The sequence below is a fragment of the Gopherus flavomarginatus genome, chromosome 12 (genome assembly GCF_025201925.1).
Source record: "Gopherus flavomarginatus isolate rGopFla2 chromosome 12, rGopFla2.mat.asm, whole genome shotgun sequence".
Taxonomy (NCBI): Eukaryota; Metazoa; Chordata; order Testudines; family Testudinidae; genus Gopherus; species Gopherus flavomarginatus.
The window spans coordinates 46,609,761-46,635,182 of NC_066628.1; the positions used below are offsets into that span (position 1 = coordinate 46,609,761).

Sequence of the window (25,422 nt, forward strand, 5' to 3'; positions counted from 1 at the left end):
CATACAGCAGAAGAAACAAAAGCATCCTAGTGGCTTTACAAACATCTGGCTTGAAATTGCAGCTGCAGAGGCATCATGTCTATGCAACCTCAAAGCCCCCCTTTCTGCAAGGCACTCACAGAGGTGACAGCCAATGCCACTTCTCTACAGACCAATCCTGCAATATTGCATTCAGTTCTGGAAGCCACAAGAGAGGGGGATGGACGCAAATTGAAACAAATGCAGAGAAGAATAAAAATGATTAGGGGACTGGAAGAACTCATCTCTTGGGAAATAATTACCCTCCCCCCCACCCTAGAATCCACACACCCTCCAGCAGAAATTTCCCAAGCACAGAGGCTAACGTACATAGAGATGGAATGGCCATTCATCTCTCCAGACTTGACAAATCATTAGAAAATGTGCAGGTGGAAACAATTTGCCACTGGCTGTGGTAGAGATGGGAATGGCTTAACTTAAAGACTTGCCCCACACTGTCTGGATAACATAACCTAGCAGTTCTTTTCTAGCTCTAATTTCTATGAAACCATAACGGTATCACCACCTGTAAAAAGCAGGTTTGCATTTGTAAGAAATGAGGTGTACAGTTTGGGTCCCCTCATCTCAAGGAATATATAACAGCACAGACCGAAAATTCAGCAAAAAGGCAAGATGATGACAAGAATGTCTGGAAGAGACTGATTGTATGCATGACTAGAGAATGAAAGAGTGAGTATCATTTAGTTTGGAAAAGAGAATAGGTGAAAGGGACCTCAAATTGTATACAAAAGAGAACATGGGGACACGTAGTGGCAAGATTTTCAGACGTGACTGGTGGCTCTGAGTGCCTCCATTTTTGGGTGCTCACCTTGAGACCCTTTAAAGAAGCCTAATTTTCAGAGGATGAGTGCTCAGCACTCTCTCAAAATCAGGCTTCTTCAAGGGTTCTCAAGTTGGGCATCCAAAAATTGAGGTTTCCAAAATAACAAATCAATTTTGAAAATCTTGGGCAGAATGTCAAATACATACCATAGGGCGCATCCTAGTTGTGACTTGAATTTGCCTAGTGGAATTTAAGTTTCTTAGTAATGCATTGCTAATGATGTTCATAAGCACTGGAAAACAATTGATTCTCTTGACATGGCACATCATAGAAAATCTGAAATGCTGAAGAAATGAAAGATTAGTCAGTCTTCATGCTAAAAACTAGACTTTAGCTCGCTGAGGAAATTGGATTGAAAAAAGCAGAGGGGTTAAATTTTTCCCTCAGTTTATTCCGTCACTGTAAGTGAGCATAGAATTTGGCCCAGATTTTACAGTTAAAAAACCCCCATATCCCTAGTATTGTTGTATGTTGACCTTGCTCCATGAAACTTTCATGATACCAGCTACGTTTGCTAGCTTAAAACCCAAACAAGGATTTTTTAAATTTATTATTCTTCAAATTGCTCTTTTAACAAAATCCTCTTTAATCTATTTTTTGAGGTAGAGACCTTTTTCTTTGTACTACTGTAGAAAATATCATGTACATTCATGGTACCATATAAATTAGAGATGCGCATAAACCAACCCCTTGACCTGGATGTTGCCAAAGTTTGGATGTAAGCTCTAGATCTGGATTTCATTTCAGACACATTTCTGTATAATGAGCTAAAGTAAAAACAAGTCTCCCAACTATAGGATAGGTTAGATCCAAAGTTTGCTGCTTGAATCCACCTCTAATAATAATAAAGAACGATAACATTTTCCATCAGCGGTTTTTGAGTTGTAAAGTTTTACAGAATGTCATATATACTTGGTTTCATTTACCTTGTCTACAAGTGATACTTTAATAGCCCCATTGTATTCTTGACCATCTGAGATGTTTTTCCCATTAGCTACTTCCAACATTATATTCTGACTTTTCACAGCATGGATGAAGTCCTCAATGTCTGAACCTAACAAATTAGAGAAAGCAAAACTTATATGGTTCTTTTATAGTAAAAGCACAAGAATGATAAAATCAAAATGAAGATCCCATCCAAACACCCTAGTCTGTGAGAAATTCTGTGTCCATATCTGAATTATGTAGCTTAGGACCATTCCTAATAAAATTCTAATGTCACTTTAATAAGGTCTACTGGAATAAATTGCCTAGGGAGGTTGTGGAATCTCCATCTCTGGAGATATTTAAGAGTAGGTTAGATAAATGTCTATCAGGGATGGTCTAGACAGTATTTGGTCCTGCCATGAGAGGAGGGGACTGGACTCGATGACCTCTCGAGGTCCCTTCCAGTCCTAGAATCTATGAATGAATCCAAGCTAAAAGTCTGGAGAGAAGCTCTTTGAAATTCTTTCATATCACTAGGTTTACACATCTAATGTTTTTTCAAGTGATGGATTTCTGAAAGGGGGGCTTGGTCTGATCTTTTAATAGGAAGGTATTTCTTAGCAAAAACTACTTTGCTGCACAAAATAATCAGGAAGTTGGCATGGTGAGAAATAAAGCCGGTAAAAAAAATCTCATTTCCTACAGGATGGAAATTCCGAGATTTTGAAATTTGCTTTTTGTCTCAAATCACAATGAAAACTTGAAATCTCAGAATATTATGAAATGAAATATTCTGAAACATTAATTGAACCATTAATCAGCAGAGTTGTTGCCCATTTTGTTTCTTTTGGTATTAAAGTCAGTCTGCTCTCCACAGCTTACACTTGATTCAGGTTTCCAAGGTTTACTTTAGAACCATGAGGGTTAGAAACATTATTTAAAAAAAATCTGGAGATGATTCATGCAGCAAGATATGGATATCATGGCAAATGCCACAGCCATTTAATAGTGGATTACAAGTGATTCTGATTATAACACTTTACATTTTCAAAGCGGTGTGCAAACAATCAATGTTGTTCTGGTCTAAACTAATTAATAAAATGATCTTGTATGAATTATTCAGGAAACCACTATTAAGATGCTCTGGGATTTAGTGCTGGAATATACTTTGCAACTCTGTACTGGTTTTGTCTGTTTCTTTAAATGAAAAAAAAATCAACAGGACATTTACAATGTACTCTGTTGTAGATTCCAACATTGACATTCTTAATTTCATTTTTCTCACCTGTATCATTGAGGACCAATAAGCTGGTGTGACGGGTTCGGTAGTGCTGCTGTCCAGGTTGGAGAAAATACATCTGAGGTGAAACCTTCATCGTATGGGCAACAGTGTCTTCATCAATTATTATCTTGAAGATCAGGCAAGGCACTATAAGAAGACCACACACCAGTAATCTAAAATGGAAGAGTAGGCGATGAGTTAAAATATACATCCATTTATTAATCCATGGTGCCAAGTTGGCTAGAAAATCAAAATAAGATGCTTATACTCTCTTATCACCATGTTTTTGGCATCAGACCAACTGATTTTCACAAACCTGCAGACTTCTTAGAGCTAAAAGTCTAGCCATGCAACTCAGGGATGTGGAAGGATCACAAACCTTTAAGACAGTGCCCAGTCTCTGCCTATCATTTCTTCAACCCAGAGGTATGCGTGGCAGGGAGAAGCTTCAGGCAATCAAGTGCTCTGGTGAGCAAACATAAACCATGCTTGCGGGGACAGTGAGCAAAATCAGAGCAGAAGATGGGGAGAGGTGCCATGGGGAAGGATGGCAGGAGGTTGGGGGGGGGGGGAAGAGGCTGAGGATGGCATACAGGTAAGAATTTGGGACTGTGTCCAGAGACAAATGACAAAGCCCTGGGGAAAGAGGGGAGCTTTGAAAATTTCTATGGTGGGTGACAAGAAATTCTTCTAATATGGCTACCCCACATTCTTACTGGACCATGTGGCTGCCTAGGCAGATTACAGAAAAAGACACTGCCAGGTATAGCGACTTCTAGCTGCCACTTTGGCGACCGGCAGCCAGAACCTCAGAAGCTGCTGCCCTTCACCCTGCTGGGGCCACCACTCTTCACAGACCTGGTATCAGACTCATTTCTCCCTATATTAGCTCTGTCATTTAAGAACCTGGTATCTACTTATGTTATCCCATTGGTGTTGCTTCTTTCCCTCAAACAATTATGAGAATAAGTGGAGCTGTGGGAGAAACCAGAATGTCTATTTCACAGGAAATTCAGTCATTTCAAATTTTGTTTTCATTCCAAATGGGAGCAAAATGTTCAATTTTGAAATTTCCCACAAAATATTTTCAAAAAGTTGTTTTGGAGTAAATGTTTCCTTTTGATTTCCTTATTATTCATAATACAATATAAAGGCAACTTTCAAAACAAAAGGGCATTCTGAAAGAGAAAAGTAAAATGTTCCATTCCAAAAATGTCAAAGCGGAGCATTTTTAAATGCTTTATTTTGGTGAGGGGTTTTGGCCCCGCAAAACAAAATTTCATACAATCTGACACGTGCCCATGGAAAGTTTCGATTCTGATGAAATGACATTTTCCAATGACAAAATGTTCAGCAGGAAAATTTTCAACCAGCTCTAACAATACAGTCTCAAGAACTGCGATTGTCCTTTCAAAGGACAAACCAGATTCAGCCTTAATAAAGAATTATATTATCAAAGATGTGCTCAGGCCTCAAAGTTCAGATCCAGATACATATCTGGGGTTTGGTGATTTATGATTTTGGTTTGGCCTGTTTCTAATTAAAATGATGTCTAAGTCAAACGGGCCAAACCACATGCACAGTCTCTCCTCTGCCTAGACTGGTGAATCTACTGTAGCAATTTTAAAACTCGTGCGAGTCCAATAGGGCCACTCTGCATTTGGTCAGTTGGTGTCTGGGAGGGAAGCAGAGCTCCCATCTGCCTAGCATCAGGGAGACATAGTCTTGGGACCCAAGGCAAAGGCTCAGGAAGGGATTTCACTTCCCTTTATTACCTTCCCAAAGATCACTTCCCTTCCTGCACCTGAGGTCCCTATCTCTTAGGCATGGTTCCTCAGTAAAGTAAAGCAAGATGCAGAAGAGTACAGGATCTGGGGTGACTTCCTTCTCCTGGTGAGATACACATAGTCTCTGAAACTTCTTGGAAGACTGGTTTAGCTGCCCTACTAAAATAACAAGAAAGTCTTTGTGTTTTGAACCCTCTCTCTCTTAAGGGAAAACTGAAAAAAAAATTAATAGGTTGAAAATAGTTTCTAAACTCTTCTTCCTGGAGGGTGGTATGAAAAACACACATGCTCCTAAACACAAATCTTTAAGCAAAGCTTCTCAAGCCAAAGTGAGATTACAGTGAAATTTGCAGGGTTTACATGATTCTGCTTCTCACACATATTCAAAGTACCCCTTTCTGTTGGCTCAGACCTCTGTTTAGTTGCTTCCAGACAGCTAACAGGCCCAAGCTGTTTCCTGACTGTGCTGATTAACGCTCACATTCCTGGTATGGAGAGAGCTAGAGCTTTCTCACTCAGTAAGTAATCCTCTTGTTTCCTTGGGATCAAGATGGCTGGTACATTTTGATACAGTGACCTTACTACAATACCTGAGCACAAGGGAATCCAAAGAACAAATCCCCAAATTACATTTCATTTGCAAAGCTGTAAGAAAGTCTCCTGTGGAATAGCAAAGCCACAGAAAATAACAGGCAGACAGAAACAGTGTTACAGCCAAGGGTATCGCTTCGTGAAGGTGCCATGAGCTGAAAAGTTGTTTCAGCTGCTTCTTGTTATTTATGGTGAATTCGCTGTTTAATCTGCAAGTTATTTTGAGTGCTGACAGACAAAATAAATACCAGTGAGAAACTTTTTCAGTTTTTTTTTTTTTTTTTTTTTTGCCAGGTTCAGTCTGAGTTTGCTTTTGCTTTTCATATATAGGATCAGATACACTCTGGCACTTACATGGACCTAATAGCTTGACTCTCATGCTTTAGCTTTAAGAAGCGAATTCTTGCCAGGGCACAGACTTGCTGTCTCCAGAGGGCTCTGCCTCTTACAGTCGCCTTTCCAGTGTCTGAGAGTGACAGGAGACTTTGCTTCAACTCATGGGGAGAGAAGGTGTCTCTTTCCTCTTCTGCCTGCTCCTCACTGAAAACACCATAATCTAGGAGCAAAGAAAATTGGCTAGTTAAAGCCTACTCCTTGTCATGGGGTGTTTGGAACACAGTTCTTTTCTTTTAGCTTCGCTGAAGAGCAACATGGAATCAATCTCAGATTACAAATAAACAGGGTAGGAGGGGAATGATTTATCAAACAAATTGACTTAATCTGCATCTCATTGCCACATATTACAAATTCAGTCACTATTGATTAACCGTGGGACAATATATGCTTAAGTCCAGTGGCTAGAAGACCTAAAAAACTCATTACTGACACCTGTTGATGCAATGGGAGATGAGTGACCCAGAGCTGCTTGAGAACTCCGGATGGACAGAGGCTCCACGGGGCAGAGAGTAACTGCTAGCGAGCCAGGGGAAATGACAGAGTGGGCTAGGCCTCATTTGCATTTCAATTATGTGACATCAACAGACATTTTGGTTAAATTACGGCTCAGTTTTGAGTTTGAGGACAAGAAAGTGCTATTGATCCTGTAGTTCTCAGACTTTTGTGCTGGTGATCCTTTTCACATAGCAAACCTCTGAGTGCGACCCCCATTGTAAATTAGAAACAGTTGTTTATATATTTAACACCATTATAAATGCTGAAGGAAAAGCGGGGTTTAGGGTGGAGACTGACAACTCGTGACCCCCCAATGTAATAACCTCACGACCCCCCAGAGGGGTCACGACCCCCAGTTTGAGAACCCCTGGGTTAGACAGACATTTCCTCTGTTAAATCTACCTAGCAAAATGCTGCATTTAATGAAGTTTAGGCATATGGGGAAATGTCTGGTTTGACTAGGCCACTTCTGTGGGTGCTAAGTGCATCAGCTCCCATTGATGCCAATGGAAGCTGAGGATGCTCAGCATCTCACAGGCAGAGTCAGAAGCAAGTTACAGGATCATGTGTGTCATTTTTCACTGCAAATTGCAAAAAATAAAGAGTGAAAATATTAAGCAGTTACATCAATTGTTTGTAATGCAGCTCAGAATCAGCGGGACACCAAGATTTATAATCTGTATTTCCTCCATGGCCAATAGATTCATATATCAATTTTTTACCATATTTAAATTCAATTTCTGTCTCAGGACCTTGTGAAAAGGAGCTAGCTTTGTTCTACCTTGTAAGAAATCCTAATACATCCCCAACCATGGAAAACTCTGAGGGTATGTCTACATTGCAATAACGCAAGAAGCTGGCTTGGGGCTGTAACATTGCAGGGTAGATGTTCACTGAAGCCTGGTCTCTGGAACCCTCTCCCATCACAGGATGGGTCTTAAAGCCTAGGTTGCACTGCAATTCTATAGCCCCACAACCTGAGCCCTGCAAGCCCAAGTCAGCTGACAGACTAGCTGCTGGTGTTTTATTGCAGTGTAGACATACCTTGAGGAACTGGAGTCAAGTCTTAGACTCATTTTGGAACCAAAAGCCCCTTCCCTATGGTAGCAACAGCACCTGTGCAGGGGATACACTTCACTGTGCAAAACTCTGTTTTCAAATGTAAGCATTTAAGTTAAGGCACCCGATCCTGGATCTGAGTCTGGGGAGTAATTTCAGAAAAACTCTTGGGGGGGGGCATAGTTGTGCCCACATGTAGAACATTATATGAGATTATATTCTATCCTGCAAAGGTGTGGGAGGGGGAAAAAGTTGACCATATCAACCTATGAAAATTCGGGGGGGCTGGGGGAGGCAAACCAACGTTTGGGAAAGGTGCCACTGCCCTCTATAACAAATTATGCTCCTGATCTAAGTTCTCAAGTCAGAGTAGGACCCTAAATGGATATTTGGATGCTGTGTTTGGAAATGGGTACTCAACTCAGAGGCTGAAGTTTCAAACTTTTAGTCTTACAGGACATATCAAACTATTACTAAGTTGCAGTGCTGATGAGTCACATCAGCATGTGTGTCTGACACTAGTGAGCTTAATTTTTTTTGGCAAGTTTGGGAGTGCTCTGTTTAATTTGAGATCCGCCATCTAATTGGCTATGACCAGAATGAGATTCAGGATTCCAGGCAGTTATTTTAGAAATGTGAAAAGAACTGTTTCAAAAGTCAGGAAAGATGCCTTCAGGATGCTTTCAGTCGAACAGAAAATATCATAAGGTTACTTATTTGGATTTATCTGATCCATGATACTGGGACAAATCCTACTGCTCTTATTAGACAAAACTCCCATTCATTTCAATGAGAATTTTGCCTCTATAAAGACTGGGTTATCCTTTTCACTCTAGACAGTATTGGACTTTTTTACCTGCTTGATCAATTGCTGCTTCTTCTTCCAGTGTCAGGAACACATCAGCCAGGGTTGTCATGGAAATGCCGTAACTCAGAATCTCCTGGCACACATGAGTGTCTAGATCACAGAACAGTTCTAGAACACAAAAATATCTAACAGTTGCATTTTTATAGTTGCATATTTTTAAGCTTTAAGAACAGAGTGGCTGCTAAATACTTTGGGCCAAATATGGATTCACCTAGGCCTCCATCATGACTAGATTTAGGCATTTAAACAGTTAAGTGACAAAAAACAGTTCTCCAGGCTGTTTTATGGAGAGTGGATATCCAACCAACCTGATACAGATGCTCGCTGGGAAGGTGTGCACAATACAATAATTATAGTTTCAACTTGTACACCACCTTTCATCTTAGGATCTCCAAGTCCTTCACAAACACATGCTCTAGTCCAGACAGGAATTATTTTGGGGAAGTTTTCCTGCTGTGTTATACAGGAAGTCAGACTACTAGATAATCACTGATTGTCTTAGAATCTATGAATCTGTGTATTAAGCCTCACAGCTCCCTTGTGAGGGAGTTGTTATATCTTGACTCTGCAGATGTGGATATGGAGGAACATAGCAAGTAACTATGTCCTGCCAAAGGTGTAGAGGTGTCAGAAAACCAGATCTTTCGTATTTTATTCACACTACACCTGTCTCCTCCAGCCCTTTCTGTTAATTATCTTTTTCCTTAAAAAGATATGGTAAAACGGAGTTGCTCGGCTTAAGAGACAATTGGCATAAAATAATGAAGGCAAAACATTAACAGAAAAAAAAAGTTCAGACAGCTTCACGTATGGATATTTTCTTCCAGGAGTCTTTTAGATTTGTTCTGAAACTTCTCTGCTACAATGACATCCTAAAGAGTCACTCTTAAATTACAAAGTGATAGTTACCAGGGAATTTATCCACGTTTTCAAAGGGCAGCATGTAAATCAGTTCTTCATGACTCTGCCCAGATAACTTAGCATTGGAAATATGCTGCTGGACCAGAGATGTCATTTTTGCAGAATCACAAGAGTCATTGATGTGCAGGCTGGAAAGGAAAGAAAAAGGAAATATTTGTAACTGTGCTTCTTCTGTTCATCTTGGAACAATCCAACAAATCCAGAAATGTTCAGCCAGCCACTTAATAAGTTGTTGGAAAAAGTTAAGTCTTTTGAAGAAAGTTCAGAAACGAATTGTCCACTAGCATATGTATAACAAGATTTCTAATCACGCATCTATTCAGCATTTGGAATGTTAGCTGCTTAAACTATCAAGGGTTCTGTTTCTCTCAAACAAATGGAGAGGTCCAGAGTTTTTTGCCAGGCCCCATAATGCTAAATGACAGAGATTTATCAATAGTAAAACATTTCTTCTTGGAAGTCTCAAAACTCCCTTTCATTCTGTGACCCATGCTGACTTCTCTGGGTAGCACTCCTTCACATGAGGGAGGGTTTGCAGAATGACCATTCCAAATCCTGAGGCCCTGATGCAACTCTTATGCATGCAAAGTTCCCATTCAAGTTATTGAGAGTTTCCTTTAGTAACAATTCATATGAATAATGGAGCAAAAGCTGGGAAAAGGACAATACCAACCAACCTTATGTCCTCTGGTTATCTATATACTTTATTGTTAATCAATGCCAATTTTAGACATGAATGAATAAACTGTTTTGCACATTTACTCATGTGTGAAAATATCTTTTTCTTTTAGTACCAGTCAGAGAACTAAAATTAACAGATGTTCAGTACTCAGACAGATAAAATACATAGCTGAGAAAGATCCTTAATATACAGACGACAACACTAATACATATCAGTACTGTGTACATTAATTTTGACAATATAGAGACTATTATTCCCTTCACTGCCCCCCCCCCCGAAATATAGAACCAAAATGTACTCAAAATGGATCCCTTTAACACAAGCTCAGTATACTGCACCTTAAGTGATAACCGATTCCCCATTTTCTCTTCAGAAAGAGAGAAGAGCCAACACACTTTAACCTCCCATGGGAGATAAAAGCTTTCCGGTCTAAAAAAACAGAAACAAAATAATTTGTACCATAGAGCTAAAATGGGAGATTGTTTCTCACTAGAGAGAAAAAATGAGTGAGGGGAGTAGGTGTCTATAAATAAGTGCTTGCAATGTTATTGAAGCTGTGTTGGTCCCAGGACATGAAATAGACAAGGTGTGTGAGGTAATATCTTTTACTGGACCAATTTCGGTTTGTGGAAGAGACACATTTTCAAGCTTCACAGAGCTTTCCTTTAGGCCTGTGGAAGACCCGAAGAAGAGCTCTGCGAAGCGTGAAAGTTTGTTATTTCCACCAACAGAAATTGGTCCAGTAAAAGATATTACCTCCCTGACCTGGTCTGTCTTATAAATAAATGGATATACTAAGACAGCAGAGACTAACCTTCTCAATAGTCAAGACAGAACAAGTTATGACATTGAGAGCAGGGCAGGAACTGGCTTTTCCATTTCATGGGAAATTCTTAGATTTTGAACTTTTTTCTGTTCCAAAATGGAATGAAAAGAAAAACCAAAATGCAATTCTGGAAAAAAAAATTCATGTAAACTGAAACATTTTATTTGGATAACATCAAAATGTTTCATTCCAATATTTACTTTTTACATTTTATATTACATAATGTAAAATTTTAAAATATTGAAATGAAAAATCCTTTCGAACTGGAAAATTGAAATGTTCCATTCCAAAAAGGTCATTATCAGAATGCTCTATTCCATATTTTTTTCCTAAATGAAATTTTGTCAAAGCGGACACACTTCCGCAACGCATTTTCCTTTCGACCAATTGGCATTTGCTGACAGAACAATGTTCCAGTGGAAAATTTCTGGCCCGGAAAATGACATCCGTGTTACTGTCATCGTCATCGTCATCATCATCATCTCCTCTCGGGTAATGAGAAATCCAGTGCTCACCAGCAATAATATCTGCCTCATCCGTTAACTGGGTACTGAACAGGGTTACTCTGTTAGCTTTATGCTCCTTCAGTAGGCTCCATACATGGTATCTGGAACTGATATCCAATCCAGCAGTTGGCTCATCTAATATCAAAACCTGCCAGGAGGAAAAAATAAAACATTCCATTTCAGCCACATGAAAGACTCTGTCACGGATTCTGATGTTTAGGATTGAACGTTTAGCGGAGTGTTCAGGCTTTTAATGGGACTGAAGCATCTAAATCCAACACTTCCTGCGGAAAACATTATATTCAAATAAGAAAAGAGAATTAAATCGATAGATACAGCTCTATTTATACAGATGCTAAGTGCACTCATCTAGGGTGACCGGACAGCAAATTGACAAATTGGGACAGAGGGTGTGGGGGGGAGAGGGGAGGGGATAATAGGAGCCTATATAAGAAAAAAACCCCAAAATTGGGTCTGTCCCTATAAAATCGGGACATCTGGTCGCTCTACTCTCATCTCCCATTGGGTGTGTTCTTGCCTGGGTAAGCAAGAGATCCTGGCCCATGCAATCATGATTCCCTCTGCAGGGCCTTGACATGAAATTGCCACCAGTATCTCTGGACCAGAAGAGGTAGCATGCATACCTTAATACTCGTGACTGATCCCTAGATTCGACTGAGGATCTGAACCCCACAACACTGCATGGTGCGGGGTTCAGCTTGTACTGTTCATTGTCAACCCGCACTGAAACTGAAATTGCATTTGAGGTCAAAGCCACAGCTACAGTGAGAGTCACAGAGAAAGGCTTAACAAGTCTGAGCTGTTCCTGAATGCTGTCCTACACTGCATGTGTACAGGCTTGGCTAGGACAACTGGCTAGGCCAGGGCAAAGAAGACTCTCAGTGACCTATGGCGTAGCACCCTCTGGAGAGACCAGAAGCCTCACCAATCTGTATGGGGCTGGGAAAGGGCAGTCACTCCCTGGGAAGAGGAAGGAGCATTTGGAGCTAGTACCCAGAGCAAGGAGGGGGAGGAAGCAGCCCAGGGAAGGAGTAGTGAGGACTGGGAGAAGAAAGCCCTGAACTGCTGGGCTGAGGGTCCCTGGACTGGAAGCCCGAGTAAAGGTTAGGCCCAGGTTCCCCTCCCAGCCACCGAGGGCGTGGCATAGACCGGCGGTGCTGTGAATGGGAAGACTGCCTGGGTCACTGTGGGAGTGACTGTACTCCAAGAGGGAGGATCGTTCAGTAACCTAGCTGAAGGGCTGAGTCACAAAGAGGGTGCTACGGGGAATGAGAGAGGAGCTGCAGAGACAGTGTGACAGCATGCAAAGGGGTGGCGACCTCAAGAACTAAGCCCTGGAGCGACCAAGAGGTGGCCAGTCTAGCGGTGAGTGCTGCAATCCGTAGCAGGCACACAGACAGTGATGGCCTGTGACCAGGTTCCAACAGATAATAAATAGCATAATGAAAAGCACAGTTCTTCAAAGTAAATCAGCAGCTTCTGGAGACTTTCACCGGCCTGTCTGCCTTCTTCTCAGCAGGGTGTCCTACCAACAGGTTGATGTTAATCTTACCTGCGGATCTCCTAAAATGGCAATTCCAAGTGTCAGCTTTCTTTTCTCGCCACCACTTAAGCTGCTAGCTTGGCAGTCCTGAATGTGTTCTATTTTCAACATAGTCAAAACTTTTTGGACCTAGGGAACAGAAAACATCCTGGTTTCAAGCTAGTCATTTAAGATTTTCCTCAGAGCTATTTGTTGTATCCCAAACAGCACATTAGACACAGCAGCAGCACAGGAACTGGGTTACAAAAAATTACTGAGTGTCAGTAATTGACTATGAAACTAATGTTACACCCCAAAACACTTGCTGAGCTCCATGCAGTCATTCTGGGATACAATTTCCAGTGTGGCCAATTCTTGAGATTGTATTGCAGGTCTCACAATATGGGGTATTTGTCTTAATGCCCCAGCTGGTGAAATCAAATTATTTCATGAGAATCTCAGCTTCCTTTCCTCCACCCCAAAAGTAAAGCAAAATTAAAGAACCCAATATTTATTATTATTTTTAAAATCTGATGACTTTTAAGCCAATCTCATCGGTTTGGGTGTGGGTGGGGTCTGACATGTTTTTGAAGACTTGAAGCTGGCAGTATTGGGTATAATCACTAAATAACGGCACATCCAGAAGTGGCATCTTAGGGAACTTTGTAAGAAAATCACCATTGCTATGTGAAGAGACACAGTACAGTGTAGAGTCATTCTGTGTCCCCTGGGTAGCCCCCTGCCATTGGAGCCCTGCTGAGCCTGACATTGGTTTGGTTTTTTGCAGGGTGGAGGGAGGAGGGGTTGGGCAGTGGGTTCATTCCCAGCAGGGGTTTCATAGTCCCAGCTGGAAATGCCTCCCTGCACTGCAGCAACCATGGTGAGCTGAACTAAGCTCAGCTCAGTACATTTAAAAGGGGCTGGGGTACTCCCATGGGAGGCAGAATGAGGGGTCTGCTGACAAGAGACCATGACTGAGGGCTCTGAGACATAAAAGTGGACTTGTCTGCAACGTTAGTTTGGATTTTTATTGTCGGTTTGAAGTTTATACACGGCTGAGCAGCAGGAATGGAACAGGGCCAAGAACTCTGCTGGCTGGTGTTACTTTGGCTTAAATAGAACTTTGTGAATGAAAGTTTTATGTTCATTATCTTCATAAATAAAGGGTTTCCCAGGGGTCCAGGGGTCTGTTTTGGGACTGGCTCTGTTCAATATCTTCATCAACGACTTAGATATTGGCATAGAAGGATGCTTATTACGTTTGCAGATGATACCAAACTGGGAGAGATTGCAACTGCTTCGGAGGATAGGGTCATAATTCAAAGTGATTTGGAAAAATTGGAGAAATGGTCTGAGGTAAACAGGATGAAGTTTAATACAGACAAATGCAAAGTGCTCCACTTAGGAAGGAACAATCAGTTTCACACATACAGAATGGGAAGAGACTGTCTAGGAAGGAGTATGGCAGAAAGGGATCTAGGGGTTATAGTGGACCACATGCTAATTATGAGTCAACAGTGTGATGCTGTTGCAAAAAAAAGCAAACGTGATTCTGGGATGCATTAACAGGTGTGTTGAGAGCAAGACATGAGAAGTCATTCTTCCGCTCTACTCTGCACTGCTCAGGCCTCAACTGGAGTATTGTGTCCAGTTCTGGGCAGCACATTTCAAGAAAGATGTGGAGAAATTGGAGAGGGTCCAGAGAAGAGCAACAAGAATGATTAAAGGTCTAGAGAACATGACCTATGAAGGAAGGCTGAAAGAATTGGGTTTGTTTAGTTTGGAAAAGAGAAGACTGAGAGGGGGACATGATAGCAGTTTTCAGGTATCTAAAAGGGTGTCATAAGGAGGAGGGAGAAGACTTGTTCACCTTAGCCTCTAAGGATAGAACAAGAAGCAACGGGCTTAAATTGCAGCAAGGGAGGTTAAGGTTGGACATTAGGAAAAAGTTCCTAACTGTCAGGGTGGTTAAACACTGGAATAAATTGTCTAGTGAGGTTGTGGAATCTCAATCTCTGGAGTTATTTAAGAGTAGGTTAGATAAATGTCTATCAGGGATGGTCTAGACAGGATTTGGTCCTGCCATGAGGGCAGGGGACTGGACTCGATGATCTCTCAAGGTCCCTTCCAGCCCCAGAACCTGTGAATGAATAAATGATGTGGATAATGGCATGGAGAGAACACTTATAAAGTTTGCAGCTGATACCAAACTGGGACGGTTGCAAGTGCTTTGAAGAGCAGGATTAGAATTCCAAATGATCTTGACAAACTGGAAATATGGCTGTGGAATCTCTCTCACTGGAGTTTTTTAAGAACAGGCTAGGCAAACACTTGTCCGCCATGGTATAGAACAGGGGCTCTCAAACTGGGGGTCGGGACCTCTAAGAGGGTCGTGAGGTTATTACATGGGGGGGTCGCGAGCTGTCAACCTCCACCCCAAACCCCGCTTTGCCTACAGCATTTATAATGGTGTTAAATATATAAAAAAAGTGTTTTTAATTTATAAAGGGAGTCGCACTCAGAGTCTCACTATGTGAAAGGGGTCCCCAGTAATGATTCTGTGCTTAGCAGGGACTTCTTGTGAACAATCTCACCAGCCGTTCAATCCCCAGCCCTACCTAATGCATAAATTCTTGCCTTACTCGGGGACCTGAATGTGGTTCCTGCTAAAGGCATGTTAACTGTAGGGCAGCATGTTCTAGTGTAGAGGCCATGTGGATCTGTAGTATGATGAGTGGAACTGGAGAAAGGAGGTAAGGTTTTAAGAGGAACCTAGTTTGGTGGGACACGAAGGGCTCTGCAAAGTGCCACGCCAGGTGCTGTTAATGATACAGGGCCCTTGGTTAGAGTAAAAGGCTGGGAGTTCAGAGACCTGGATTCTATTCCTGGTTCTGCTATTGGTTTTCACAGGACAACTCACAGCTCGCTGTCTCAGTTTCTTCAACTGCAAAATTGCTGGGTATGGTAATACTCACTAAGCTCTGTAAAGTACTCACATGAAAGTGCTATAGAAATGCAGATTCATTATTATTGTTAATCTTTGTCAGGGCCATGAAACAACTAATTAATGACAAACTGAACAAGTGTGGCTATCGGAAACTTCCACCACCATTGAGGAATTTGTAGCTTGAGATTGTTTCAATTCGCTAACATGACACATGTTCATGTAACTCTCAATGCAATGTTTTCATTTGGTCTTATTTAACAAGCAGATACACAGCAACAACAAAGATTTATTTTGGAAACAAAGCCAGTTACATAGAACACAGAAAACCCTCTCTGAAACTCATTGTAGAATTATCCTTGGGTTTAAATTTGCTGTGGGAAGTTCATGGACACATGAACAAAATGTTCAATGATTTCACTAACTAGTTTCCTGCTGGCTATTGTAGCTAAACCAAATATGCAAACAGTTACTGTTTGTTTACTGCTGAAAGCCAAACAATATAGTTTGAATCTTTGGACTCTGTGTGCCTGGCCAATGGCTGTAACAGAGTCAATAGAAAAGGGAACATCTGGTAGTGGAGTGATCAGTTCCAGCGCTGTTTCGTAAGCTGGAAGTATGTGGATTGCACAATGAGAGAAATGTGGATTTCCAGGTCCCCCCACACTCTCAAATAATCACCCAATTGTCTCTAAGATACGGGTGGTACAGATATCTGCCCTGAATGCCTAACCAACTTCCCTGCAAGAATCATCTTTGATTTTGATCCATGAAATTAGAATGTAAAAGACCCCCTACTGGAAGACCTAAAACATGATGGCTGGATAGTGTCAGACATTTGTCCCTCGCAGGCATCACCATAAAGCACCAGACTTGGCTCAGCAGGGCATAGGGCACCCGAAAATTTGGGGCACCCTGGGCTTAGTGTCCACCTCCCACCTCTTCCTATCCCTGTTCTGACCCTTCCTGCAGGCTCCCACCACAGCTGGGTGGGGATCTAGTACTTAAAAGTGAAAAAGCCTCCAGCCTGTCAGACCTATTAGCACAACACTGAAACTGTTAAAAAGCCATTCAACGGGTAATGAAGCCATTTAACAGGCATTTGCCAACCCCAGGTATCTACCATCAGTTTCAGGATTTACTGACAAAAACAGTTGTGCATCACTGTAATATTTACTCAGAACATGTTAGTCTACAGGACCATAGTTAAAAATTTGCTTTAAGAATATTTCATTAGTGTGTTGCTGAAGATTATAAAATCACATCTCTAAAAATCCTTTCATAGATTTTTAGATGCACAATCTGAGTATTCATCTTTAGCCTTAAATGCTTGGATCTCCAGACATATGTTTTTTAAAATAAATCCTTCAAAAGACCCCCCTGATCTAAAATACACATGTGAGCCTGGGCTGCCATCAGGCATAGGGGCCCAAGTTTAATAATACTGCCTAGTGCCCCATAAATCCTAAGGTTCAGGAAAGAACATAATGGAGGTGCATAACGCATTTGGTAGCCTCCATGCTCTCCAGATAACATGCAAACTAACCTAATAGAACTTTCCAGGATATGTCTACACTGCAAAGGAAACCCCACAGCACCAAGTCGTAGATCCTGGGTCAACTGACTCAGGCGCGCAGTGTTTAGACTGCAGGGCTCAAAATAGCAGTGTAGACGTTTCTGCTAAGGCTGGAGCCTGGGCTCCAAGATCCTTCTCCCTCATTGGGCCTCAGAGCCTGGGCTCCAACCCAAAATGGGAACATTCACACTGCTCTTTTTAGCCCTGCAAGGCCAAATCAACTGACCTGGGCTTTGAGGCTTGGCACCGCGGGTTTTTCTTTGAAGTGTAGACATACCCCATGTGTCTTTTGGTCCCTGAGAATAACCCCATTTTTACAAGAGATGTACTCCTGCCTTGACAAAAAAGGCATTTTATCCCCACAATAGAAATAAAAGAGAACATTTGAAAGGTCACACTAATAAATTACTTTAATTAACAACGGGAAGGATGTAATATGATGATTCATATCTTCTCAGTCAGGGGTGCCAGTACCAGGTAGGCAGGGCCCTCCTACTTTTTAACATGGGTGTAGTTTGGGAGGCAGGGGGCTGTGTTGCCCCTACCGTCCCCAAACTGCAAGCCTCAGGTTGCATGGAGCGGCACCGGCAGGGGCTGTGCTTCGAGGAGCGGGAGCTGATGAGGTGACCAGCTCCCCCAAAGTGAAGTACAGTCCCTGCCCATGGTGCCAGACTCATCCCAGTGAGTGGGCCGACGTGGGCCTTAGCCCCTCCATCACCATGTGGCCCAGCCCCTTTCTGTGGCCCTGGCCTTGCTTCTCCTCTGGGCTGGGGTAAGACCTGCCCAGGGAGCTCAGGACCCTCCACTTGCCCTGGGTGGTGTGCCCCAGGGGGTGTGGATGTGGACCAAAGGCTACCCTCAGGCACCCCAACCCCCTCTCCACAGCAGGTGGAGGGTCTGGGTTTCCCCACAGCAGCCTTGGCTCCCTTAGTAGCTCTTACCACTGCTTGGCTCTGGCTTCCAGCCAGGCCGGGGAATAGGACCTCAGGGGGAAGAGGAGGAGCAGGAGATGGGGTCATGCAGAGAGGCAGGGCCTTGAGTTCCCCCACCCCGCTGCTCCTACCAGGCTTCCAGGACTCCTGCTCAGAGTTTCAGATCCTTTTGGATAAATGTACAAACCTGGCCTCTGACCTTGTGCTGACAGCCCTGGGGAGATAGGATGGACGAATAGATACGGCACTGGACTAGAAGTGCCACCACCTACTATGTAAATTTAAGCAAGTCACTTCACCTCACTGTGTCCCCTCCCAACTTGTCTCCGTCTTGTCTATTTAGACGTAAGCTTTTTGGGACAAGGTCAAGATTGTCTCTTTCAATAGCACAGTGGGGCACTGATCTCGCTTACAGGATCACTTACAGGTTCAAATGCAAACAAATAATAATTTGCTAGAACAAATGGAGTGTGTGTGTACTGTGCCAATGCTATTTGTATGTGTAAATGGGGTCATTTGGATACTTCTATGAGTATCCTTATAAAATGGTGCATATAAAGTTAGAGACCAGTGTGAAAATTTGGCCCTTTAAGTCTAGTCAAAGGCCAGGTTTCTCACCAGTCATCTTCCATATGAAACATACTTACCTCTTGTTCAACCTCTTTTAGCAGAATCCCTTTGATTTTAGCAAAAATTCTTAGATTTTCTTTCACTGTTAAAACTTCAAACTGAACGTTAAATTGTGGGCAAACTCCAATTATTTTCCTAATTTCTTCCAAGTCCTCCATTTCAGTCACTTTGTATTTATATATCATGGCAGAGCCTGCAAAGGTAAACACAAGGAACAGAAAGCATAACGTGCTGTTAGAATGCATGGTATGTCAGACATTGATAATGAAATCTGAGCAAAAATATCTATCCTTATAACCTGGATGAAAGAAAACTGGATATTTCCAATGAGTTGCTTCCACAGTAGATGTAACTCACTAGTATGTATCCCACAAATGCATTAACCCAATTTACCAGATGAAATTTTCTTACATGATCTTGTTTTAAGAAAATGAATAAATCGATTAAAATGTTATCAACAGAAGAAATCATTTGCCAGGTATTTTGTACAGTGTGCCAGATTTGCAGACAGTGCAAATATTTTGCTTTCTTGTGATAATGTAAGGCTGTGCAAAAATAAAAGGAAAATATACATACATGCAAATGCTAACCAAATGTTTTCAAACTTCAGGAAACAGATGAAATTTTAGGAGAAAGTTTTGGTCAACTCTTATTTTATTCTAACCAATTCACCCATTCCCTGTTCTTCATCTGCTTGAAATAAGGGGAGTCTCTGGGACGGGAGGAGAGGAAATTGGGCTTAGTACATGATATAGAAGCTTTTGTACTTGGAGAAGATAGAGGAGGACAAGTTTGCAGGGTGTGGAAACATAAGAATGTAAGATCGGCCATACTGGGTCAGACCAAAGGTCCATCTAGCCCACTATCCTGTCTTCTGACAGTACCCAATGCCAGCTGCCCCAGAGGGAATGAGAAAAACAGGGATCATCAAGTGATCCATCCCGTCACCCATTCCCAGCTTCTGGCAAACTGAGGGTAGGGACACCATCCCTGCCCATCCTGGCTAGTAGCCACTGATGGACCTATCCTCCATGAATTTATCTAGTTCTTTTTTTAACCCTTTACAGCATCCCCTGGCAAACAGTTCTATAGGCTGACTGTGCATTGTGTGAAGAAATGCTTCCTTTTGTTTCTTTTAAACCTGCTGTCTATTAATTTCATTTGGTGACATCTAGTTCTTACGTTATGAGAAGGAGTAAATAACGCTTCCTTATTTACTTTCTCCACATCAGTCATGATTCTATAGGTCCCAATTCCAACCCCTAGGGGACACCACTATTTACCTCTCTCCATTCTGAAAACTGAACCTTTATACCTACCCTTTGTTTCGTATCTTTTAACCAGTTGTTACCAATCCATGAGAGGACCTTCCTTCTTACCCCATAACAGCATACTTTGGTGACGTACCTTGTCAAAGGCTTTCTAAAAATCTAATTATACTATATCCACTGGATCCCGCTTGTCCACATGCTTCTTGACTCCCTCTCAAAGAATTCTAGCAGATTAGTGAGGCATGATTTCCCTTTACAAAACCATGTTGACTCTTCCCCAACAAATTATGTTCATCTATGTGTTTGACAATTGTGTTCATTACTATAGTTTCGACCAGTTTGCCTGGTACTGAAGTCAGACTTACCAGCCTGTAGTTGTCGGGATCACCTTTGGATCCCTTTTTAAAACTTGGCATCACATTAGCTATCCTTCAGTCATTTGGTACAGAAGCTGATTTTAATGATAGGTTACAGACTACAGTTAGTAGTTCTGCAATTTCAGATTTGAGTTCCTTCAGAACTCTTGGGTGAATACCATCTTGTCCTGGTGACTTATTACTGTTTAGTTTATCAATTTGTTCCAAAACCACCTCTAATGACACCTTAGTCTGGGACATCACACCCGCTTCCCTGCTATGAATATGTAGGAGTATAGGAATTGTCATACCATATTAGATCAGTGGTCTATCTACTGTAATGTTCTATCTTTGACAGTAGCCAGTATCAGATGTGTCAGAGGAAGGTTCAAGGAGCTCCTTAGTGAAGTGACATTCATTTCCAGCTCATTGACAGCACATGGGTATTCCCATCTACTTATAATCACACATATCTATTGTGCCTTTCCACATAACCATAAATTGTTCATTCCTTCCGAGAGCCAGAAGGTGTGTGTAGGTGGGGAAAAAAAATCACACATTGATAACCTTACCTTCAGCTTGACATTAGATAATTTTACCTTCTGAAGGTGGACAAAGTCCACTCAGGATGTTCAGTAGCGTACTTTTCCCAGCTCCGCTGTGACCAAGTAATGCAGTGATCTGGCCTTCATAGACATTAAGCAACAAACCTAATATAAAAAAATGGTATTGGTGAGAAGGTAAAGCAAAGAAAGTTTAAACCAGAGAAGGGCTATGATTTAGGATTAAAAATCCCCCAAGCTTCAGGTACTACAGATAACTGGGTAATTGATCTAGCTAATATTACCACACAAGACATCTGCAAAGTTGCTTAAGCTGAAGCACGTCTAATGTAAACAGGAGTGAGCTGCTCTGGGATTTCTGCATGAGGGGTCTTGATTTGGAAACTTTCCCACCTTGGCATGCCAGAGCTAGGATTTGTTAACCTTTTCCATTATGCTGGAGAGTAGAGATAGGAGGTTTGTGGATGTTGACGGGCTGCCTGTATATTGTATGGAGGGTTCAGATTTGTGGGATACGTTCCCAGAGAATGAAATGGGCTAAATAGTACGCACAACAAACTGGGTACCTGGGCCCCAAAAAGTTCCTTTTTCACACATAATTATTAATAGCTGTCAAAATCCTGGTTGAATCTCATTTTTGTATTTATAAATGGTGTCCATCACCTTGGTATCTGGGTGCCTCACAGGGACTAAAAATACCCATGGGATGGCATGGGATTAATGGACACATGGGTAGCTTGGTGCTTGGATAAAATACCCACAGGTACCTTCACTTTCAGAGGCTTCCCTCCTTACCTCTTAAAGCATTCACTATCTTGTCCTTCCCTTTATACGTTTTTTTAACATTGTTGATACTGAAAAAAAAGCAGACAGGTTTGAATTAACATTGGAATTGAAAGGCTAGGCTCTTCCTAAAACTGCTCCCAGGTTGGGCTAATGGTAGGCAGGTACTGAAGACAGTTCCTGCAGGGGGAGAGATAGCTCAGTGGTTTGAGCATTGACCTGCTAAAGAAACAGTTGTGAGTTCAATCCTTGAGGGGACCATTTAGGGAACTGAGGTGAAAATCTGTCTGGGGATTGGTCCTGAGGTCCCTTCCAACCCTGATAGTCTATGATTCTTCTACTTCTCAGCACAGACCTCATGGAGAATCAGGTCCAGGGTACTTCATGGGGAAGATTAAACAGAAATCCAAGTCTTTACATTTTTCTAGTGATTGGACTCATAGAAGCCTTAACACGATAGAAACCAAACAAACAAGCTCTAGTGCCCATACCTGATGGCTTCTTTCCCACGAAATTCTGGAGGCACTTGCTCAACATAATCATTAAAGACCTGGTCACTGTATTCTTCATAGTCTAGGATATCATTGTTGACACAATTTTTTCTTTTTTTAAACCAATAAGATGGCTTCAGGAAGAACAAACGAGAATGGTGCATTCCATATTTATCTATTTATTAAATCAAAATAAAACGGAACATTTTATTCAGTGAAATATTGTGATAAAGCTTCTGCGGGGACCGGGGGTGGGGGTGGGGGGAAGCATATTTTCTAAGGTACCAATGGCAGTTTTGCATCACTGAACTCAAAGGAGAATTAGGCACCAAACTTTCATTTGTGCCATCACCATAGCAAATGGTCCCATTCTAGAAATGTCAACAAGTCAGGAGGCCAGGGATAGCTATGGAACATGGAATGAATAATGTGTCTTCCCTACAGGTAGCCCTTCTGGAATATTATCAAAGCACTTTGGCAAGGCAAGGAAGGGAAACTTGCATAAACACTGCCGTGCTGTGTTAGTTTTGTGGGAGAGGACTTTGTCCTGAGATCTGTCATTCTCCCATGTGTTAAATATGCTTAGAAAACAGTAAATAAATCAATCTGAGTTTGAGCAGAATGGGAACATAGATGCTGGATATAATAACTACACCTAACTGTTACATAGCAGTTTCGATCAATAGATCGCTAAGCAATTTACAAAAGAGGCAAGTACAATTATCCTCATTTTACAGATGGGAGGCACAGATATGTACATGACTTGCCCAAGGTCACCTAGCCAGCCAAAGGCTGGGATGGAAACAGAACCCAAGTATCTCTCTGATTTCCAGTCCAGTAGGCCACAATACAGTCAAACCATGTTATTTACAGAAGATAGCTCAAGAGAAGGGGAAAGCAATGAAACCATTTAAATTAAATTGCAGTCAGACTTATACTTACCAGGCAAAACTTTGTCAAAGTAGATGGCTAGCACCAAATAGAGAAGAGCATCAAAAACCAACAGGAAAAAAAATGCCAACATTGGGAAGGAGTCTTCCAAAAAGTCAGAAAATTCCACCCCCTTCATAGCATCTTCTAAATGTAGAATCTGAAATAATGGAGACATTTACAGAGGAAAGAATATGAATGGATGGTAGAGCAGTTGGCTATGTGGAAGAAGCCCCTGGGGAAGTACAATAAGGGGTTGCTTAATTGTGTGGGTTGAATGGAATAGAAAGGATAAGGGCAAATAGGGATAAGAACCAAAGGGCAGGCACAATTACATTATTCAGGGCCATGAAGGCCAGAAGATGTTGAAATTTTACGTGGCAGGTGAGGTGAAGCCAATGAGCTTGAGGTTCTATTACTGAATTGAAGGACTCAAACCCTTTCATCAGGAAATGAGTGTCATCATTAACTTTCCTTCACTGACTGCATTTCTGAAGAGTCAATGAACCCAAAAGTCTTAACAGTTAAAATTTTCATTCTTTCCTAAATGACTGATGCATGAGGAGGAAATGATTCTGTATCATACCCGCACAAATCCAGCCGTGAAAGCAAAAGGACTAAAGAGACTTAAAACCCATTCCAAAGGTTCAGGAACATGGTTATACAACACCGCAAGGCCCAGACTTCCAAAGGACAGGGTGAAGAGGAACCCAACTATGCCAGTGAGCTTAGGTTTCTTCAACAAAGAAGTTAGTAAGAAAGCAAGTGATATCTGAAAGAGACCAAGGGTTTGTTAGCAACAGCTCCTCAGAGAATCACAATATCGTCGTACAGCACTACAGTTGTAAGACTGTTGGTGTTTCATTACTCCTATAACCCCTCGTGACAAAGTGCTTAGAAGGATGGGCCAACATAAAAGAGAGTTATTTAGACTAATGATGTTTTAAATCCAGGAGAACTTTACTGAACAACTATAGGAAAAGCTACAATGATAAGGTAACAACCAGCTCCGGGGGATGTTTTAAAGGCCTTATCTTATGTCAGGGTTGCCCTGACTCTGAAAGCTTCCGAATTTGGAAGTATCCTGCCCTGTTCGTTAATTGACCAGTATTTTTAGTCTGAGGAACCAATGAACTTTTTCAGGTGCAAACCACCAGTGATAGAAATGACTGAACCAACACTTGTTTCAAGGTGATTGGCTGGCTGCCATCTCTGAAGCAGAGCTTTAATGATCTTGGTCATCGGTTGGCCCAGATATCCTTCAATGACTTGATAGCTTGAGTCTAACAAACATACAAAGGCCTCACAGCTTCCAGATATTACACTTGAATTAGCATGTGTGTATAGGTCTGAACTTCATTCAAGACCTTTAAAACACTTTTTGTTTAACTGGATCATAAAAATAAACCTAGAATCCAAGAGACCACAGCAAAGAAGCTAATACTGCTGTACAGAATTCTCCTTAGCATTACTTAGTGTAGGTAAATTAAGTCTATTTGAGTGGAGGGATCCCAAACCAGGGTCTCTCAATCATTCTCTGGACTGCAGAAGTAAATTCCTGTCTGCTTTGGTCTTGGCTAAACTTGCACTGAATGGTATGAGGAATGTAACCTGCAGTTGAAAATGAATTGAGAAAATGAACTGAGCCCAGCAAGTTTTGTCCCAGAGTGAACTGAAAATATGACTCTATTTAGGATCTGTATGAAGGCTGTCTGAATCCTCCAGGTCAATAACACACTTCTCTCCCCCGCAGTTCAAGAAGTTTCATTTGTGGCAATACCAAGGATCCTTAAATCCAGAGTTATTATAAGTCCAGAGATGGAAACAACGATGCTTCTTCTGAAAAAGAAAACTTACCAAAGAGATGCCATAGAGGTAAAACAGGGAGAATATCACGGAATGGCTGGTGTGGTATATAAATTCTTCAGATTTAATGATAAGTGTCAGTAGAATTGCCATAATTAAAATATAGCCTGCATACAGCAAACCCCAGGAGAACCTAAAATCAAAAAAGACATTGCATTACTTTTCTGGTTTATGTATGAATGTGAGGTCATGCAGTAATCTGTTAAAAAGGGAGGACGGGGAAGAGAAGCCTGTACTTTGATATAATAATTGAAATTTCTTTGACAAAACATGTCACCATAATGTTTTATAGAGATACTGCCAACTTACCATTTGCTTACAGTTTAGGTTTTAAT

General features: G+C 41.6%; 1 protein-coding gene across 1 annotated transcript in view; it reads right to left on the minus strand.

Annotated features, from left to right (window-relative positions):
- LOC127033216 (ABC-type organic anion transporter ABCA8-like) overlaps positions 1-25,422 on the minus strand; it is a 57,530-nt gene that overhangs the window by 19,941 nt on the left and 12,167 nt on the right. The window contains exons 7-22 of the mRNA XM_050921003.1: positions 25,079-25,220; positions 23,808-23,993; positions 23,234-23,381; positions 22,292-22,466; positions 21,813-21,871; positions 21,054-21,164; positions 18,845-19,020; positions 12,776-12,895; positions 11,212-11,350; positions 10,209-10,299; positions 9,177-9,316; positions 8,256-8,375; positions 5,804-6,005; positions 3,075-3,244; positions 1,789-1,916; positions 1,009-1,146 (exon numbers count right to left, since the gene is read on the minus strand). Of these exons, the coding sequence (XP_050776960.1) occupies positions 1,009-1,146; positions 1,789-1,916; positions 3,075-3,244; positions 5,804-6,005; positions 8,256-8,375; positions 9,177-9,316; positions 10,209-10,299; positions 11,212-11,350; positions 12,776-12,895; positions 18,845-19,020; positions 21,054-21,164; positions 21,813-21,871; positions 22,292-22,466; positions 23,234-23,381; positions 23,808-23,993; positions 25,079-25,220 (2,245 nt within the window). The remainder of the gene's footprint in view (positions 1-1,008; positions 1,147-1,788; positions 1,917-3,074; positions 3,245-5,803; positions 6,006-8,255; positions 8,376-9,176; positions 9,317-10,208; positions 10,300-11,211; positions 11,351-12,775; positions 12,896-18,844; positions 19,021-21,053; positions 21,165-21,812; positions 21,872-22,291; positions 22,467-23,233; positions 23,382-23,807; positions 23,994-25,078; positions 25,221-25,422) is intronic.